Below are 21,028 nucleotides of genomic sequence, written 5' to 3' on the forward strand. Positions count from 1 at the left end.
AAAAAAAAATTTAACAAAAAAAATTAAAAAGTAAAAGTAAAAAAAAAAAATTCGAAAAAAAAAAAAAAATATATTTTTTAATGGAAAATCGAAATGGGAATGAAAATGGCCTATTCCAATAACATATATTTTTTGGCATAGACATATCCTCATTTTAGGGGCAAAATTAAAAATGTCTCATTTTAGGGCCCCGTTTGGTTGCCAGCATAGGAATAGAAAATTAGAATAAAAAAATGGAATGGGAATGGAAATGAGGAATGGGAATAGAAATAGGCAATTCCAATCATGTTTGGTGCACTTGGAGTTCGACTGGGAATATGTTAATCTATTGTTTGGTTGTACAAAAATAGAATAGGAATAAGGTTAAGTTTTGTATTTTTAAAAACATTTTTCCTAAAAAAAATTTTAATTTATTATTTTTTTAGTTAATTCATTTTCATTTTTTTAAACAAATAGATATAATTTAAAAAAATGTTATTAAAAAAAAATTTAAGAAAAAAAATTCAAAAAGTAAAAGTAAAAAAAAAAAAAAAAAAAAAAAAAAAATCGAAATTAAAAAAAAAAAAAAAATTAAAAAAAAAAAAAAATAATTTTTTTTTTTTTTTTTTTTTTTTTATAATGGAAAATCAGAATGGGAATGGAAATGGCCTATTCCAATAACATTTATTTTTTGGCATAGACATATGCTCATTTTAGAAGCAAAATTGGAATATGTCTTCCTATTCCCAATTCTGACTGAGCTTACCAAACAGCGAATATAAAACATATTCTAATTTCGTTTTCCTATTCCACTCATATTCCAACAACCAAACGGAACCTAAAACATATTCTAATTTCGTTTTGCAACCAAACGGGCCTTAATGTAAAAGATAATCTCACCGTCCAATAAGAACGACGAAAACTGTAGCTCAATAGAACATTCCATTTCGGGTCTTTAATACCACGCAAGATTTTTATAAAAGTTAGTTGACAACGTTGACTATTTCAATTGTGTATGTGAAAACGATTTCACTAACATCCAAAAATGCCCATCATGCTCCTCTAAATCTACTGCGACACTCTCTTCCTTTTCAAAAACTCGCTTTCCTTTTTTCAAATTAGGGAATAATGGACGATCTAATTAAGGGATTCGTTCGCACAAAGTTGCACCTGGATCAACCGGAGGATGATAATTCTGCTCATCCCTCCTACATTGAAAGATCCACCTGGGCTGAGGTTCCAATCTCTGCCATTTTAATTTCTTCAAGTGATATAGTGAATTCAATTTCTTTGAATTGAGAAAGTTTTCTTTATAGTCTTCCTTGCATTTGCATCCAAACTTAGCATATTAATTACCATGCCGACAAGTATGGAATGATTGACGATATTTTCTTTTACTTATGGCTACTAAATATGATGGATAATAGGCTAGTTACAGTTCTTAACATAGTTGCTGAGTATTATTTTTCTATTTGGATAGTCAATGTTTAATTTTTTAATTAATTCAATAATATGTACATAAAATATGAAATGTGATCTAAATTTTTAATGAAGTCTTTCTACATAATTTAATGTAATATACAGTTTATAATAAAAAATATATGTTATGAAATATGGTTATTATTTTGGTTCTGTATGGAGGGATTTTTGACTTGGCCCACTTGAGTTGAGGTCACACGGTGGACAACATGCACACATAGTATCAACACAGATTGCCTTACGGTAGCCCAGCAGGGGCGGGAAGGGGTTATTTAAGTTATTTTGCATCAAACCCTTCAGCACATTGGATCAACAAGGGCAAAAAACCAATGATCACTATTAGTCCAATAGGGGTTTGAACCTTGGTGGCACGACCATCGCCACCACCACCACTTAACCACCATAGTATGTGATGAAGCCCAAATCATGGTTACTTTTTCTTATTAGAGTTGGTTTCCAATATTTTTTTGGTTGTTATAAGGATAAATAGTCTTGACTCTTTTTAAATTTCTGGTATTAGAAACATGGATCATTTACAGTGCACAGATAATCGATTTCCTTAACTTAGTACCAATATATATATATATATATATATATATATATATATATATATATAAAGATCTTTTTTGTACTTCTTTGATATTAGAAATATGGGTATTTTTAGTATAAGAATAATGTAATATCATATTCTTTATATAAAAGTTTAGATCTTTTTTATTCAGTTTCAAGGAAAAATTAAAATTCAGCCCTTAGATGAATATTCAACAAAACTAAAGAATTTACTACTAGTTGTTGCAAATTTTGAAGAGTGGATGTTGCATGAGATTTGATAGCTAACATTTTCAATTGATGCCAAATTTTGGAAATTTCTTGAAAAGATGCGAAAGGTGAAAATGCAGCACATAAAAACTACTTAGCCCTATGTGCACCTGACTGTGTTAAGATTATGAAACCTTGATGGCAAAAAATACCATAGCCCTAAATACATACTTATTACTAAACAATTCTGTCTTCAAGGTGACAAAATTCAATCACATAATTAAATCATCTGTGTAGCAATACATTCCCAGTGATTGAAGCTTGAAGAAATATAGTAAATAGTATAACATCTAATGGTAATCTCATTATCAAATCAACCTAATCTACAGTTCAAACTTGCACAACTCAATATGAGTATGCAGACTCGCTGCATACATATTGATACTTGATAGTAACTAAGAAACATAAACCACATTCTCATTTATATGGCAAACTGAACAAAACCATCTGGACAAGACAATGGTCCTTGTCATGCTGAGTTCTCTTCTTTATGCTTGGCAACACTTTCTCCTCCTAAGCTGGTTTCTTACGCTTGCAGATTCACACTTAAGCCTCTCTTTGGAGTCGACCCGTCTAGCCAACCCCCATCTCTCTGTGCGTCTCCCTCTTCTTTCTTTCTTCTCTGCAATCCCTTTTTCTATTCCTCAGTGTGCTCTTTAACTCTTCAGTTGTTACTTTCCATCTGCACACCATGCACACAAAGCCCTCTCTTTGTTCCGGTTCTGTTCCCCCAAGCTCCTGTCACTATCAGTGCTCCACAGGGACATATGCTTTACTAGATCTCCCCGGCTCCTGTCCTGGGAATGGTACAGGGATGCAGGGAGGGGAATTTCCCTTCCCCAATGCCGTTCCAAAAATTTAAAAAAAGGTAAATGTCCCAGAAACAGCATTTTGTGCAAAATGGGGGACTCTGGACACCATTAGGTACCAGGGACGGCCTAGCCATCCCGTGACAGTCCCTGGTACCTAACAATGCCCGCTTTTCTCCAGCCAAAATAAGCCCACCGTTTTGTAAAAAGTCACTTTTTAAAAACTATTTGGTGGGCCTCACATGCATAGAAATAACAATTAAACATTATGGAACCCTATTTGGAGGCTTAAAAAGTAAAAAGTCACATTTTTTTTTTGGTTCCAACCATTCTTGGTAAGAAGAAAAAGAAAGAGCAGCAGCAAGAAAGTTATCATTTTTGAGCACAGCCATATATGTGGCATATATTATTTGCAGATACATGATTGATTTTGATTATTATGGACATTGGATTACGTAGTTGAACTTCTATATTATTGTTTACTGTTATTATTTTAGTTAGACTTTTCTTTATGTCATTTTGATTTGATGCATGAAACTTGGAGCCTTTGGGCGTTTTTGCTATATGTATGCCATATTATTTACAATGAAATTATTTGAATTTTGTTAATTTGCTATGTATTGAGCTTCAAAAATGTCTATGGTGAATGGTTTATCAAGTGCAATGCATATTTGAATTCTCTCCCCACATAAAAAATCCCCTATTTTTCTAATAGCTGTCCCCTAAAAATTGGCTCTGAATCGTACCCATACGGGAAACAAGTTCCTGTCCCCAGCACAGCTTTCAAGTCATACTTCCTTCTTAATCTTTTCGACCCCTGAGACCTCAACCAATTCATCCTCCTTGTCAACTTCCTTTTGGAAGGAAGATCCAAATTCCCAAGATTGCTAACTATCAACATTTCCTTTCTACAGTTTCCAACTTTCTAGAATTAGTTGTGGCAATATACACCTGTATAGGAAATCACATGGAGCTAGAAATGGTTTGTGAAATCTTCTGGTTACCAATTGCAGTGTGTAATCTATCTTTCCACATTCACAGCTGCTGTTGTATAGACACGTCTCCGAGGAGGTATTACATCGGACAGTACGTGAACAACACATCCACATCAGCATCCCAAATTTTTACTGGCATTGCATGTAGTAACATCCAGGGGCAATCTGCAAACAGGCTGGTAATAGAATTAAACAATAAGAGAAACCATGTATGAATTGAACGAAGTCCATGCCTTGTGCCAAATCTTGCCTAAACTGAAGCAAATAAATGACAAAATAATTTGGTTGGTGCTGAATGCCGATTCGGCCAGGATGCTCCTGCATTAGACTCCTCGGGTAGGAAAGATTTGTGAACATGGCTCTTAAATGGAATTAGGTAGTAGGACTACCCTTTTAGGTTGCAACGACCTGTGGCAAACTCCATCACGGATTTAGATGGGGATAATTTCTTCTTCTGCCTCTTCCAGCTCTTAGCCGGGGTTCTTGCCATCCTCCTCCACCAAGTTTGTCCTCCTCTCTTCTTCCTTCTCGTGAACTCATGGCCACCAATCTCCTCCTCCAAGAACTTTCTCTTCCTCTCCTCGAAATACTCTCTACATTCATCCCTTTCTTTGTGGAATCTTGTCCACCACGTACTGACCACCTCCACCAATATCCTGCAACATCCTTCTACATGCTGTATATGCAACCAGCTAACTCCTATAGGACAATTTACAACTATACCTTCTCCCACTTTAAACAACGATAAACTAAACTCAATATAATAAAACCTATCCAGATTTAACTCGTTCTCTTTCACTGCCCCAACATCCTCTTCATTCTCATCTTCATAATCTGCAACCTTCATCTTTGCCTCCTTCACTGTCTCATCTGGCTTCATACCTTCAAGTTTTTCCATCCATTCTTACTCTATTGCAGAAAATCGTGCCCACAAATCTTCCTTCCTCTTTCTGTTTGCATCTTCTCTTTCTAATGCCAACTCTGCAATGTTCTCATAATGCCTTGGTTTGCTTTCATCTTTTTTGATCACTGCTGCTCCAACATTTACCACTTTATTATCTATTGCTCCTTTTTCCTATTCATTCAATTCTTTAATTACTGCTGCATCAATGTACTCCAATGAACATTTCTACATTGCTGCAAATTATCCCATTCTCATTTCCTTCTTTATCTCTTCCAACACCTTTTGTGCCTCTTGTCTCAACTGCTGCACTTCCTTTTTTAACACAGCTATCCATTTCTTCTTTCTCCCTTTCTCCAACACAAGAATTGTCAAAACTTAACCAATCACAAAACTTCACTTTTTTTTCTTTCTTTTCTTCATAAATTTTTTTGAGTCTTTCCAGCTCTCACTATTTCACCTCCTTTCCCCCAACTTCCAATACCATCCTTTACTCAATAGCATTCTAGAAGATGCACTCCTAGGTCTCCAAGACCTCTTCTACCCCCTTCCTCTTAGCTGAAGAAGTCTACACACCTTCTACCCAGCTTCATCTCTATTGGAGGACAGCTAACATGATCAATTGTTTCTCACAACTTCACTCTTCACCATTCTCGACCCCCAGGTCCTGGTGCAAACTGCTTCCCTCTTGTGAAACTATCTAGAGAATGAAGGATGTTCATGACCTGCACCAAATCTTGCCTAAACTGAAGCAAATAGATGAAAACAGAATTTGGTTGATGCTGATTGTCAATTTGCTCGGGTTACTCCTGCATCAAGCCTACGTACCCTACATCTTCAAGATTGGAACGGGGGAATTGCCATCTCCAAGTTAGATCTCAAGTATCTGAAATCAAAGAGGATATAATGCAATTGTTTTCCACGCGATTTATCTGGATGTTAATGTGTGAAATGCCGAAAATCTAAAACAATTACAAAATGAATTGGCGTAGCTGTACGCAGGTAGCATTTCCACATATGCAAATCCCCAGTGCACTTAATATTATTTAGCTAATGTATTCCATGTTCCTGACTCTATCTAGCCTAGTATACATATCGTAGCGACCTCAGGGCCTGAACTTTCACATCCTCTGCCCACGCACAAAATCATGTGATTTGTAAGTTATTCCTTCAATGATGAAAACAAAAATGTATATAATACGGTTGTTTTCAAATAAAATTATGAGAATCGTTTGCTTGTGTAAATCTCAAAGATCTAAAATTGACTTCAACATAACAGACAAAAGCATCTTTGCAGGTAGTTACTGGGGATAAGGAGGAAGCTAATTATGGAGAAGAAGCAGAGAATAGTAAGCATAGGATTCATTTCAATGAGGAGTTTAAGCAGCAGGACAGGAAGAAGGCTTCCAAATTTCCATGGCAGGAGCAACAAAATAAGGTAAATTGAATTCAAGAAGATATAATGCACTTGTTATCAAATAGATTTCTCAACATTTGTCCTCATAGAAATCTCAAAGAGCTAAAAGTGAATTCAATATAACAGACAAAAGCATGTTTACAGGTAGTTAGTGGGCACAAGGAGGAAGAAGACAAGTATGAAGAAGAAGCAGAGAATAGAAAAAATACTATTCATTCCGGTGAGGAGTTTAAGCAGCAGGAGAAGAAGAAGCATTCCAAATTTCCATGGCAGGATCATCAAAATGAGGTGCTCTTTTGCATTTTATTAGTTAATAACAATTCTTTAAAATTTTTGATAGGGAAAAACTTCTTTCAGGCTATTCAGTAGAGTTTCAGCAAATGTCTTTCTGTGGAAACCTTATTCTAATAAAAGAACTACTAGCCAAATGTTCATTAAATAGGTGATGGCAAATTTAAGATATGGGTATAGAGCACTGCAAAATCGTGTTTATAAATAAGGATGATTTATTTTTCAAGTTTTGAAGTGTTTTACTAATCAATCTTTTATCAAAGCTTTAGAGAACCAGCTTTACCCATCCACGGACACCTAGATTATTAATTGACTAAAATCATAACTATTAATTGTAAATCTTTTCTTTTCAGCTATGATATTAAGCTATCATTCATACAGTTTGTTCTTTTTTGATAAAAGGATTTACCACTATTTCAGTAAAAAGATGGTGGAAATTTCTCTTGTAAAAAACCTCTAATGCTTGTTGTCCACCCCCTGAAAAATTGCTATTCTATTGCACTTAATATCAGGATTTGGCAGGCTGCAGCTGATTCTGATGTATGGGAGACACAAGGAGAACACCATTCACAATCTCCAGAGAAATACTATAAGGTGTGTCTCTTTTCATCCTAAACGTATTATATCTCAGCTTGTTTATTTGATAAAAATTCAGTGGATTTACAAGGGATCCTCCTCTGTTCTTTATGGCAAAATCTATGTTATATTTGAAAGATTTAATGTAGTGCCTCTATATGCCCTCTTTCCCGTGGCTAAAATTTTGTAATCTCTTCATTTCTGTTCAAAACAATCCAGAAATTTTATTCTTATTTCTCTGAATCAATTGAAAGATAACCCAGCACATACTTTTTCTTATCAAATTGAGCATTATATTGCTGGCACATGGCAATAGTGCTTTACCTTTTCCCCTTTCCGAAATTCTTGCTGAATCTTTCCATTGAATTTTCAGGTGCTGTAACTTTTGGAGGTTTACCCTTTGGCAAACCCTAAATTTGTTAAGTGCTGGAGGGTCAATGGTAGAATGCCCATCAGTGCCGGTGGTAGATCCTGGGTTGGAATCTGTCTGGTCCATGTTTTACAGAAGTAACTTCTGTATTTGTTGGTTGCAATCCTTCTTGGTTTAGCTGCATCTTAGAAATAATCAATCTGTGTTTGAATATAGTTGTGATCTTCTGTCCTGTTAGGTTTTAACATGCTGAACCCTTCAGGAGATTAATTGGCCTAAAATAAGAATCAGAATGGTGCTCATCCTGTGGCTTAAGCATATTAGGGAACTGATATTAGATCTGTAGCTTGTGAGTGAGACTCGGATAGACTTTTAGATCTCTTTATGAAAAAATATAATCATTGGCTGAAATTTCCAGCTGGACTTTGAATTTTTTCTTTCTTTATGCTAGCTCCTTTTTAGGTCATTAATTTGTTTTCATAATGCAAGACCTAGAGAACCTCATATCTGAATTTAGAGGATTGACCAATCAATTATGAAACTTTCTTTGGGGAAGAAAAAATTCCCATTATATTTGCAAGCGAGTGAGCACTCCAAGAGCAAGCCTTATGCTAGTTGAACCCCATATAAATATCGATCTGGAACATGCTTTTCTAATGGGTTTACAACTTTACATCCACACATCTAATTTCCTAAAATATGGTATCTTCAAAACAAGATCATTCGGACTGTGTTTATGAGTGCATTTAGGATAAGTATCTTTATGGGTTTGAATTAGTTCTAGATTGTCGTTATAAGTGTCTGAGACTCTGAGAACTATTAGACAACCCACAGTCTGTATTTGATTGATGTTTGTAATTTGAGATAATGATTTGTAATCTCTTTCCTTCCATCTGATCGCAATCAAGGATTGACCATTGTAATCCACACTATATTTGGGTTGTTATTGAAAAAGAGTCTAGGTGCATTGCCATTTTCAACTCAAAGGAATAAGTTAGAAGATTTAAGCGCAGAATCACATGATTGACACAAACAAACTATACATGTAAAAATCAACACAGAACACAAAGATATGGAAAGTGCCGTTAAGGGTACCCAAGCATAGGAAAACTTAATATCTAACTGAGAATGAATCACAATGTATGTTGTGGGGGATGCTTCACCTCCATGAGAGTGCTTAGTTCCAATATAAATGAGAATGAATTGCAATGTATGTTATGGGGGATGCTTCATCTCCATGAGAGTGCTTCAATCCAAATCACCAAATTCGTTGAATATTTGCCAATATTCTCTTGATTGCTTGCCAATCACTCCACTTGGAATTGTTGATGTGAGTTTTATTCCGCTACAACACACAGAATCAAATACTTAAATATTTCTAGGTGAAACACCAAATATCCAATCCTCTCTTGAATAAAAACACTTCTTATACTAAGACTGCGATGAAAGATTATATGGTGACATTAAGGTCCCTTCTATTGTGGAAACTGGGTCGGTTGAAATAATGTGATTTGTTGTATCACTAAGGGGACTTAGGCTGTTTTCCAAGACTTGTCAACTTGATTGTAAAGATTTGGCTTCACAATGTGTAATGAAATTATATTTTGATTTTCCAACTTTGAACTTCAACTTCAACTTAATCTTGCTAACTTCTACTACTTCTAACTTCTACCTATAGATGCCAGGAAGTATGAAATTTACTTGGGACTCTACTATAGACGCAGTCTTGTGAGCAACTACACCCACCTAGTGCAAGCTTCTTTGGTGTTTCCAAATGATTTTTATATCAATACCTTCTCTCCATTCCCATCAATGGATGCAAACTGAAGATTGAGTATAAACTAAAGTCAAGTTCTTTCCAATACCATTTGGCCATGCATGACAAGACTCACAACCAGTAAGTAGCTAGTGGTTTGGTCTAAGATCGAGTGAAGCAACCATTCATTCACAATTACTTTTATCCAAATAAGTTACTTCAAGAAAATTCTAACTCAACAACTTGAAATCAAAATCTATTCTAAGTGAGAGATGTAAATCACCATGCAATAATTCCAACTTGGTCACAATAATTCACCATGCAAGACAGAACAATGAGTAGCATAGCAACTTTGGCATTATTATAGCCGTGGTTGAAAATATTGTAAGCATATTGCGATATATCGTGTGTTTTTAAACCAGGTGATAGTGTAATCATTTACATTGCCAAGGTTTTTTTGAATTCCTCACAGTGTTATTTGCTATATAAAGTGCCAAAGATGCAGGCAATATTGTTCAAACTAATCGACAACCAAGTCAACACAAATTGTTTAGGTTTTTCCGTGATCATAAAATGACCAAAAAAGTCACAACGGCTCATGGTAAGTTGGATACGACATGAAAGGAAGCTGCGAGTCATATGCAAAATGATTGACGAAACCTTCTTTGTGATCGTCAAAAGCATATCATCTATGAGACTGTGAATACTGAATAAGGCCTCCTCTGCAATCATTGCATACCACATTCAAAGGTTTTTTATTCTTTATGATTGTTTTTAACTTTCTGTTATTAACAACTTTACGAATTTATAGAGGGGATTATATTATATATCGGATACATTTTACAGTGGATAATATAATTTATAATGTGGTAATAATTTACAGTTTATTAAATACTAAATATTGTTACCACATCATATATTTAGATTTGCAATATATTTCAACTTACGGTGTTACCAGTAATATATATTATATTCAGTTACAGTACGCTACCGGTAAACTGTAATATATAATGCTACTTGTAATATATTACCAGTAATATAGTACACCATGAATATTGATATGATTTTTTCTCATCATTTTTGAGATGGCTGATTGTGTATAATTGACAATTTTAATATAAATTCTATTACAATATTGATTAAAAACTTTGTGAAATTTATAATGAACAAAAATTAAATTCACAGTATGTTTATTGTTATCAGTAATATATTAAATACTGTACATTGTTACTGCATTATATAATTGGTTACAATATACAATATTTTTTCTGTTTACAATCTTTATCTTTGCAATAACTATTATCTACATATTTTTCATTTTCATAATATTAAAATTAACTTCATCCGTTTGGTTCCTGGAAGATGACAGGAATTGGCTTTTTCAAAATCCGGATTTGAAATTTTTTGCGTTTGTTTCAAAATTGGCAAAATGGAATTGGCATACTGGACTTCCAATTTTGCCTTAAAACCAGGTTGTCCAACTTCCTACTAGCAAGTAGGAATTGAAAATCAAAACCTGGTTATGTTTTTTAAGGAGTGTAAAAACAATAGATTGGACTACTTTTTGAAATTTGCCTTCAACTCCAAGCTTAAGCATAAAAATGTGTCTTCACACACATCTTCCGACTGAAACAAACGGTTCAAGTAAAATCCCCAAAATCGGAATGAAGATTTGCAAAATCTTGATTTGGCCAAACCAAGGTTTGTAGAAATCTCGGTTTTTTAAATTCCATGATCCAAATGGACCCTAAAAGAAGTCGAATTCAAAACTTTAGTTAAAAAGCCCCCAAGAAGTCATATGTAAATCAAACAAGGCTAAGAACAACATCGAGATTCAGTGATAAGAAGCTCTCTAATATCTATTTCTTTATCCTTGACTCACAAACTTGTAGTATAGAAAATGGCTGGTGGAAGAACAATGGACAAATTATGAAAACATGGGACACCAGGATCAAATCGAGGATATGTCAAATGTAACCATTTCCCTAAGGAGATGAGTGGGGCCATAGACTAACTGCAATATCATCTTGCAAAGATTCTATTAAATAATATTACGCTATGTGATGGCTTTCCCGAAGAGGCTACAAGGGAGGCTTTGGAAAGCCTTGAAGCATATGCACAAAAGAAGGCAGCGAAAAAGAGGACAACATGGGCCATAACAGCCCCAATGGGAGATTTCAGTTCTATAGGGTTGCAAACAAGTGCATGGGCTTCTTCTTCCATTGAGCCACAGATACGAGGATCGGAAAATGTGGACGACCATATATCAAACTTTTGGGTTCCATCTAACATTCTTGGTGCTCATCTTGGATTGCAAGGTAGTGAACAAAGAGATGCACCTAAAGACAAAGGTGGCAATTGCAAGACTTTGGTACTACAATAATATTTCCTTCAATGCTTTATGTATTCCATATTGGGATCAATTGGTTACTACAATGACTGTGTTTGGTAAGGGGTTGAAGGCCCCAAGTGGTTATGAGGTGAGTGGGCTGTTGTTGCAGGATGATGCCCAAAACATTCATCGAATTGAGCGAGTAGAAAATAGTCTGGGATCATAAAGGCTGCACAATTATATTCGATGGGTGGATAGATTGCAGGAATAAGATGCTCATCAACTTTCTAGTTGCTTTAGGGGGACAATTAGTCTTTCTAAAATCAGTTGATGCCTTTGATCAAGTGAAAAATGAAAAGAATATGTGCCTCATGTTGTATGAGGTGGTGGTGGAAGAGGGAGTGGGTAATGTCATTCAAATTGCGATTGATAATGGTGCTGCATTAGTGACAACCAATAGACTTATGATAGATAAGCATCCCGCATTATTCTAAAGCCCTTGTGTTGCCCTTTCCTTGAGGACCTAGGAAAACTAAGTTGTATGGAGAAGGTGGTTGAAGATGGAAGGAATATCACAAAGTACATCTACAACCATACATGGTTTATGAGTCTTATGAGAGAGTACACTACTAGTAAGGATCTTGTTTGACTAGGGGTCACACGCTTCACTACTAATTTTCTCACCTTGTAGAGTATATTAGCCACATTGCCCAACTTGAAGTGGATGTTTATGAGTCATAAATGGTTGGAGAGTCCTTATGCCAAGAAGCTCGAAGAAGAGAAGGTTGTTTTTGATGTTAGGTTTTCCAAGGTGATAGAGGAGATCATTGGCGTAAGTTTTCAAACCTTGATTAATGATTTTTTATTTAATTTTCAGATATTGCAATTCACTGGTTTTGTTAGATTTTTTTATGTTCAGGTATACCATTGGTGAGTGTTCTATGAATGGTGGATAGGGATAAAAACTCCATGGGGTATTTGTATGAGGCTATGGATAGGGCCAAAGAGGCCATTCAACACTTGTATGGGTTGAATGAGACCAAATATAGACCTATATGGAACATAATCGAGTGTAGGTGCAACTAACAATTTTACCAACATATTCATGTTGCCGCCTACTACTTAAACCCCAAGTTTCACTTCTCCAATACTTTCAGAGCATATGTAGATGTTTAGGTTGGCATGGACACATTTAATCAGAGATTAGCTGCTGGTTTGGACCATTGAGATCTCATACTTGATGAGTTATAGAGCTATAATAGGGATAAAAACTCCATGGGGTATTTGTATGAGGCGCCAAAGAGGTCATTCAACACTTGTATGGGTTGAATGAGACCAAATATAGACCTATATGGAACATAATCGAGCGTAGGTACAATTGACAATTTTACCAACATATTCATGTTGCTGCCTACTACTTAAACCCCAAGTTTCACTTCTCCAATACTTTCAAAGCATATGTAGATGTTCAGGTTGGCATGGACACATGTAATCAGAGATTAGTTGCTGGTTTGGACCATTGAGATCTTATACTTGATGAGTTATAGGGCTATAATAGGGAGGATGAGCCATCGTTCTCTTCACTTAATTGCAAACGTAGGAGAGATGCCTTGTAGCCTGGTAAACAAGAAAATGTGTTTTGTTTTATTATACTAGTTATTTCACTCATTGAGTTTACTGGAATCTTTATCAAATTATAAATGACATTCTTTTATCCTTGCAGATCTGTTGTGGGAAGATTATAGTGCCACAATACCAAATCTCAAAAGATTGCCATCTGAATGCAACCCTGAAGTGCTTTTGGTTGTGAACGAAACATAGTCCATACACACAAAGAAGCACAATAGGTTGACTCAGAAGTGTGCTTGAATGACTTAGTTTATTTGTGGTACAATCTTCGATTACACGAAAAGATGCAAGGGAAGGCTTCATATGAATCACTTGACTTGGATATGATTGATCCATACTCAGTAGATTGGGTTGCTACTCTTGATGATGATGATGTGGATGTGCATTTGGATCCTTTCTTGATTAGTGATCACCTATTTGAGATCGAGATGGAGTAAGATGATTGGGATGCAAAAGTGGTAGCATGGGAGGAGGAACATGAGCCTAGTCGTCCATCAAAGGCTTTAGTTGCTGCACCTATATCCAGATGCTTGTTGAGGATGTAGCAACTACTTGAACTTTACCCACCCAATGACGACAATCTCTTTTGAGCTTTAGTCGTAGATGCAATTTATGGTTTCTAGTTCTACTTCTAGTTTTCATTGGTACTAAAACTTGAACTTAATATGTATTCAAAAGTTGTAGTTTCATGGAGTTTGACTTCGATATGCATTGAACACAATTTTATATAGATTGTACACTTGTTTTTTGATGTAGCAGTAATGGTAAATCAATATTGTTGTAGTTGTATTAAACATACAAGATGAAAAATCCTTATATAGATTTACAAAGACGATGTTTCTAAAAGAAACAATCGTGAAATAAAGACGAAAATTGAAATTACCTAATAAACTAAAAACTAAGTAAGATGACACTTAAAGAAGCATCATAATATTCTAATACCCTCCCTTTATTGTCATTGTCTAACTACTGTCTTTTGATTACAAATACTTCAAAACATTTTGTTATTGTTTAAACCCTCCTTGGATGTGCAAACTATTAATGACCGAGAGGCCAAAATCCTTTTGGAAAAGAATAGAGGAGGGTGCCCCCTTCTTTAGAAAGCTTTGCAAAAAGAGACAAGAGCCTGTCACTGAGATGAAGCTACCACTAGCCTCCTAGAATCAACAAAACATCTGACCAGACATCATCACAAGCCTATAACAGAGCTTCTCTTCCCTAGAGACGGAGACAAATATTGAGAATAGCTAGCACGATTTTGAAGAAAAATTGGCAAACCCTCCAAACTTGTAGATAAGCATGATGCCCCAAAATGGACTGCAAAAAATAATTACTTTTTAGGAGAAAAACTGGTGAAAACCCAATGCAAATTTTGAGGTGAAGAATTGATCAGAACACAACATGATTTTTGAGGTGAAAAATCGATTAAAACCAAACAAAAATTTGAGACATGGATAATAGAATACAAAACTTTGTGTTTGAGGAAAAATGGTAAAATAAAATAGATAATTTTTGAGGAAGAATTTATGAACCCACAAAAGAATCCCACACAACTTTGTGAATTACAAAATCATAATTTTTTGAAGGAAAAAAATAAAGAAAACTCATCATATAATTTTTGAAGGCAAACAATTGTGAAAACACATAAGAAAAATCTTCATGTGGCAAAATACGACACTTCTCATGGTGAAACAACACATGCAAGCAACATGCAACTTACGCACAACCTTAAAAAATAAGAGGCTTTTGGCAAAACTAAGAAATCGTGCAACTAAAACCATCAATTAGGCTTGCAATTTTCAAGAAAAATCTTCAAAGACAAATCACAAATTTCATAAAATACCTCGAACGATTTTTATTCCAAAAAAAAAAAAACACATTTTTGGAAAAAATCTAGATTAAAAGAGGCTTAAAATTTTCTTAAAAAATTGATCAAATTTTATGAAATCCCATTGACTTGCGCTAATGATATGTTATGGTAATTCAATGTTGTAGTTGTATTAAATAGAGGAGATGGAAACTCCTTATATAGATTAAAAAATATGATGTTTCTAAAAGAAAGAACCATGAACTAAAGACGGGAATAGAAACTACCTAATAAACTAAAGACTAACTAAGATGACCATTAAAGAAATATTTTAATAGTAACAATATATGATTCCATGTTAATTTGTTAAGTTCTAATTGCTATGTATTCAACTCAAAATTAAATTAGTATATGTTCTACACATTTGGTGTATATGTGTGCATTTTTAGGTATGTTTAAGAAATTATATATTTCCAAATGGTTCTCTAAAAGTGCCAATTTTTTTGCTGAGTTTTTGGCGAGTTTGAATTATTCAAAAAATTTAGGCTAGTTGAGTTATTGCCGAGTCCAAGTTTCCAACTATGATTTTAGCAACAATTCTCCAACATAACTTCCTTACAAATGATTAGAGAAAGCCTTATATAGGGGCCTTAGTTACAATGAATGACCAAGATTAAATATAATTAATGGCCTAGATTAACTCCCACAAATCCTAATTTGGTTTGTCACCCTATCAACCAATTAGATTAAAGCACCTTAAAACATGCCAATGGGAAAATTACAAAGTTTTAACAACTATCAAATGACACCAAAATGTGGGCTAATCATAATTAAGCATCTAATCTAACAACAATGAGAATTTCTTTCCACTTAGGCTTACATCAAATCTTGTTTTAGAAGATAGTTTCTTTTGTTTTTCTCTCTCTTTGCCAATTTAATGAACCTAGACAAGATATTGTTGAGCTCATTCTTGGAGGCATAGGTGCCTTTTGCAATTTCCAATTTCTATGTCCAACTCAGTTTTGCTTGTAGAAATAGTGTTTTCCTAGTTTGGTGTGTTGTCTTGAACTGAATTCATGAAAACTATGAAGGTTGCTCAATTGCCCTCTCTTGATAGTGACATTATCCTCAAGGCTGAAAGTCTTCAGTTTCTCTTTCAAAATTTCAAAATTCATATTTTCTTCTCTTTTCACACCAAGCAGAAATGCTATTGCCACTGCTTCTTTAGCCTTCTTGCTCATTGCTTGGATGGTGGGACTAAGATGATGACAATCATTTCTTATTTTCTCCAAAGTATGTTGCCTAAAGATCAAAGAAAAATACCATTCAATAACATCCATCGTTCTAGTTGCCTTAATCAATTTGCTCTTCTTTAATAGTTGCACAACAAGCTTTGTCATTGCTTGTAATTGAGGCATAGTTCTCTCTCTGATGTGTTGGAATTCTTCCCAAAGTGTATCCAAGGCCCAAAATCTTATTTTAAGTGATGTGAGTGCATGATATTGTTTCAAGAATATTGGAAGAAAGACAATCACCTCTTGTCCAACCTCTTCCATCTAAATTTGTGACTCCTTGAATGCCACCTTCAAACTCTACATATTGTCCATTGATTCCCTCTCAAGGGCGAGAGGTGGTGCAAATGGGGGATCTCTCTACTGGATGGGGTTGAAGATATTCTTGAAGTATTCTCTATATCTTCGGCTGGCTTCCTTGTACTTCTTCTTTCCAAACTCCTTGTTCACTCTATCTTGTAAGAATTGCATGTCATCACGAGAATCTTCAAATTCTTGCTTCTTTTTAGTAGCTCCTACGTCATGGTCAGCAATCTCATAGTCTTGGGGAAGGATGCTATTCCTTGTTTTGTCCTCCTTTGGAATGACAATTTGGATCTCATGAGTCCTTGAATAATCTCGAATGACTTTGGCTAACCTTCCTATAGGCTGACTTTGTGTCTCTTCTCCAAGATTTTCTGCTATCTCAGTTGGACTTAGAGGAGAGTAGCTTGAAGAGTTTTGGTTAACACTATCTTCAGATTCAGAGGTGGAGTCTTGATTCATTTCCTTTCCCTTTGCTGGAATAGTCTTTCCTTGTTTTGAAGTGGCACTTTTCTTGGATGGAGGACTATCCTAATCCCTTTATCGTTTGAATTTGTATTTGGTTGAGCCTTTCCCATATTCTTCTTACCTCATCGTCTTCTCATATGTCAATGGGATTCCTCTTTTTACCAAACTTTTTGTCTTACTTTCCGGCCACTCTTGAGTGAAAAGGGTGCCCAAAATCATTGAAGTCCCTAGGTTGATCTCTTTATCTTCATGCCAACCTATGACTTCCAATTCTTGATTTTTAGTGGTCTTGAAGTCTCTTCTAATGATGGTATTATCTTCCTCTAACTATTCAAGAACTTGGAATTGTTTCAATTTGTATTTTCTAATCATGTCTAGTGTTAGCCTTAAGAACATCCTTGTCCTAATTTCCAAATCATCCTTCACATCTGGCCAATAATCTTCTATGAATGAAATGCAGAGATATCTATTTCCATATATACTCTTGATATTCTTCTCAGAATTAAAGTTCTCTCTTGCTTCATGATATCCTAATTCATAGAATTCAAACTCTTTCTCTACGGCCTCAACTGTTGTTGGTGATAGGCAAGTTTTGCTTCCAAGATTGAAATGAAATCCAATCCCTGGCTTGTGCTTGTGCTTCATAATTTTGTCATAAGAAAACAATTGTCTTGCCACCTCCATGATCCCCATCTTGTTGGTAGGATATCTTGGAAGCTTCTTAAGACATCAAGTACTTCATAGCACCTGAATGTATGTGAACTTGGGACATTGGATGAGCCATGACCCATGCTTTTTAATCAATTTATTAGCCTCTTTGGATAGTCTCACATGTGGAGCCTCTTGTAGTTCTCTTACAATTGTCATGGAAAATGCATTATTAACAACCTTGAAATGCTTGTTGTTGTAAAGGTGGAGCAATGAGTAGCAGTCATGTACTTGAAACTTTCCTATTGCAATTCCACATTGTCCCAAGCTTTTCAATCTTGGATACTTGAATAATATGGCCAACATGTAGACCAAATAGGATGTCACGTAAAATACCTTTGTGTTATCTATCATCCTCAATTGGAGATCCAGGTTGTCATTGATTATCTTAGCCCATTCAAATATCACTCCTCTTGTAGATATCTTGTCTATGAAGTAGAACATCCAATGTTCAAACAAGGATTCTCTAGGCTCTCCCATAACCCTACTCAACATGACGATAGGGTCACTATAATCTTCCTTGAAATTTGACATGGTTAGCTTGGACAACATCAAAATTTTGCATGACGACTCCATGGTACAACTAGCCACTCCTCATTCATCTTCTTAGCACATGCATCCACTTGATCATTATAGTGTTTCAAGGCTTGCTTCTTTGTGATGTAGGCTCCAATCTTTGATGTAGGCTCCAACCTTGTGATATGGTATGTTGAGAGTTTCTCTAATGGCCTCGTCTGATTGGAGATTCAACACTTGCTTGTTCTTTCCATTGTCGACTGCCTTCATTGAGGATTGCCCATTCTTGATCATTCTTCTAGCCATCTTAGAAGGATTTCCTCTAAAAATTGTCTCTCACTTGGAGCATGTTGACAGGTATTAGATTGGTATCCCCAATCTTCTTGTTCTTCTTGGTCAAACTTGTCTCAGGCATCATGTCCTTTGTATTATTTCTCACTTGAGTTTGCCTATCCTTATTTGAATTTCCAGCCTTGGCTCCTGACATGCTTACCCCTACCATCAATTTTTCACTATTAGCTTTGAATTTTGAAATTTGATTAGAGGGCTAGACTTTTACTTTGAAAATAACTTCATCAAAAGTTATTCATTCAAGTGCCTAAGTCAATTGGAGTAATACTTGAGAACTTCTAGTTTCTTTTCTGTGAGATTCTAATCATTTTTTTAATGAGAAAACCGAGAATTGCATTGAAACCTAATTGCCTAGAATTCTAATTTTTATTGTTAAATTATTCCCAATCTTGCAACTTGAAATGAATTTCTGAAAAATAAACAAGTTTTGCAATGTATAACGTGGTCAAATTTCATTTTTGTGACCACCTTCATCTCTGATTTTGGAGAAGAATTCTGCTTTGGATATCCAAAACTGTGGCCTTTTGACCACCAATTTGTTAACAAAGACGAAATTGTTTCTTTCATGAACAACTTGTGGAAATGTGTTTGGATCATGTGGGTGATCATGAGGAATAATGAGATCTTGCGATGGAATAGGAGCAATGAAAGGATTTTTTAGGACAATAGGATATTATGGAGGGTATGGAGGATTAGGACATGGAGATGAGGAAATGGTGGGCTCGTGAGGAGGATTTGGAGAGATGATGAGATCTTGTGGTGGACATGAAAGGGAAGGGATACTTTGATCTTGACTTGGAAGGTGATCGTTGGACTCCATTTTAAGGTGGTTTCTCTTGACTAAGGGAATCCTTTAGAAGAATGGATAGGATGTCATGATCTTGCTTAGGAATAGGAAGTTGAAGGTCCATAAGACTTAGAAGGACACTTTGTTCTTGAGATAGATGGGGATCCTCATTGATAGGATGGGCATGGATGGTAGAATCCTCATAAGACTACAAAAAGGTAAGTTCTTGGTAAAAAATTGGATAGTTTTGGTGATTATTGGGATCTTGATCATGATTTATTTCAGGACTCATTTATCGAAACACTGAACTAATAAACTTATTTAACGCTACAAACAACAAAAATGAAAGCACAAATGAATGCATGTAAATTGATAAACCTTGCAAGCCTCCGTTGCTTCTCTTTATATGTATGAAGTGTGCACTTTGTTGTGATTTCGGCAACACTTAAGTCTTCGTGCTCTGCGAAATATGAACAAAGACTTTGATTGGTAATGATTGTGATGATAAACTGACAAGGGTTTGATGCATAGCTCAGCAATTAAAAACCTGCATAAGTTTGATATAGAATTGAGAGAGAGAGAGAGAGAGAGAGGGTTGCTTAAATAGAAAATTTGGCTAACAATGGGTGATCAGGACTAATCAAAGAAAATTGAGATCAATGAACAAGAAGAGATGAGACCGAACAAGATTTTGGCAAGTTTCCCGTTTAACTCAAAAACAAGAGAGAAGGGAAGATGAGAATGAGAAGATTTCTCTTATTTTCAGAAGATAAAACTTCCAAAAAATTGAAAGAGGAAATATTCTGATTTAATTCCATTTTATTTTTGTGTTTGAAAGATAATGATTTTCAGAATTTTTGATTTTCCAATTGTGAGGATTTTTAATTTTCAAAATTTGATAGTTCCTCATAAATTTGTTTTTTCTAATTTTAGAAGATTTAATTGAATAAAATATTCAATTAAATTAGAAAGATGGAATTAGTTGAAATTAAATGAAAATTAATCAACATCAATTAAAGGGATGTGGATAACATGGAGAAGATATGGCATGTGATGTTTATAAGGATATTCCTAGACTTGTCAAGAACAAAGTTGGGAAAAAGGGAGTATGATGCTAATAAGGTAAGGGACATGAGAGGTGTAGGATGATGGAGGAAATGAAGGGGTATGATATGATAGGAAAACATGGATGAAAGTTGTTCCCAAATCCCAAGTATAGAATGCAAGGACTTCATAACTTACACATGATGCATGTTTACTAGGTTTTCATCATGGTACTCATCCAAAGCACCTGTTTGCAAGGTTTTCACTATTGGATGCAATTATTTCTCTTTATTTTTTTGACTCTTTTGGGAAGATGATAGATACATGATAAGGCAGGGAGCAATGACTCATGCATCTTTTTCCTTAGATAGTGATGTTGAAAGATACGTAATAATGGAC

At 35.1% G+C, this 21,028-nt stretch overlaps 1 protein-coding gene across 1 annotated transcript in view; it reads left to right on the forward strand.

Annotated features, from left to right (window-relative positions):
* Positions 1 to 853: 853 nt before the first annotated feature.
* Positions 854 to 21,028, forward strand: part of LOC149573199 (uncharacterized) — a 78,281-nt gene continuing 58,106 nt past the window's right edge. The window contains exons 1-4 of the mRNA XM_089814374.1: positions 854 to 1,215; positions 6,280 to 6,420; positions 6,544 to 6,687; positions 7,213 to 7,284. Of these exons, the coding sequence (XP_089670500.1) occupies positions 1,108 to 1,215; positions 6,280 to 6,420; positions 6,544 to 6,687; positions 7,213 to 7,284 (465 nt within the window). The 5' untranslated portion in view covers positions 854 to 1,107. The remainder of the gene's footprint in view (positions 1,216 to 6,279; positions 6,421 to 6,543; positions 6,688 to 7,212; positions 7,285 to 21,028) is intronic.

This window comes from Cupressus sempervirens, chromosome 2, assembly GCF_028749045.1.
Source record: "Cupressus sempervirens isolate cs-2001-9-10 chromosome 2, ASM2874904v1, whole genome shotgun sequence".
In the NCBI taxonomy this organism is placed as follows: Eukaryota; Viridiplantae; Streptophyta; class Pinopsida; order Cupressales; family Cupressaceae; genus Cupressus; species Cupressus sempervirens.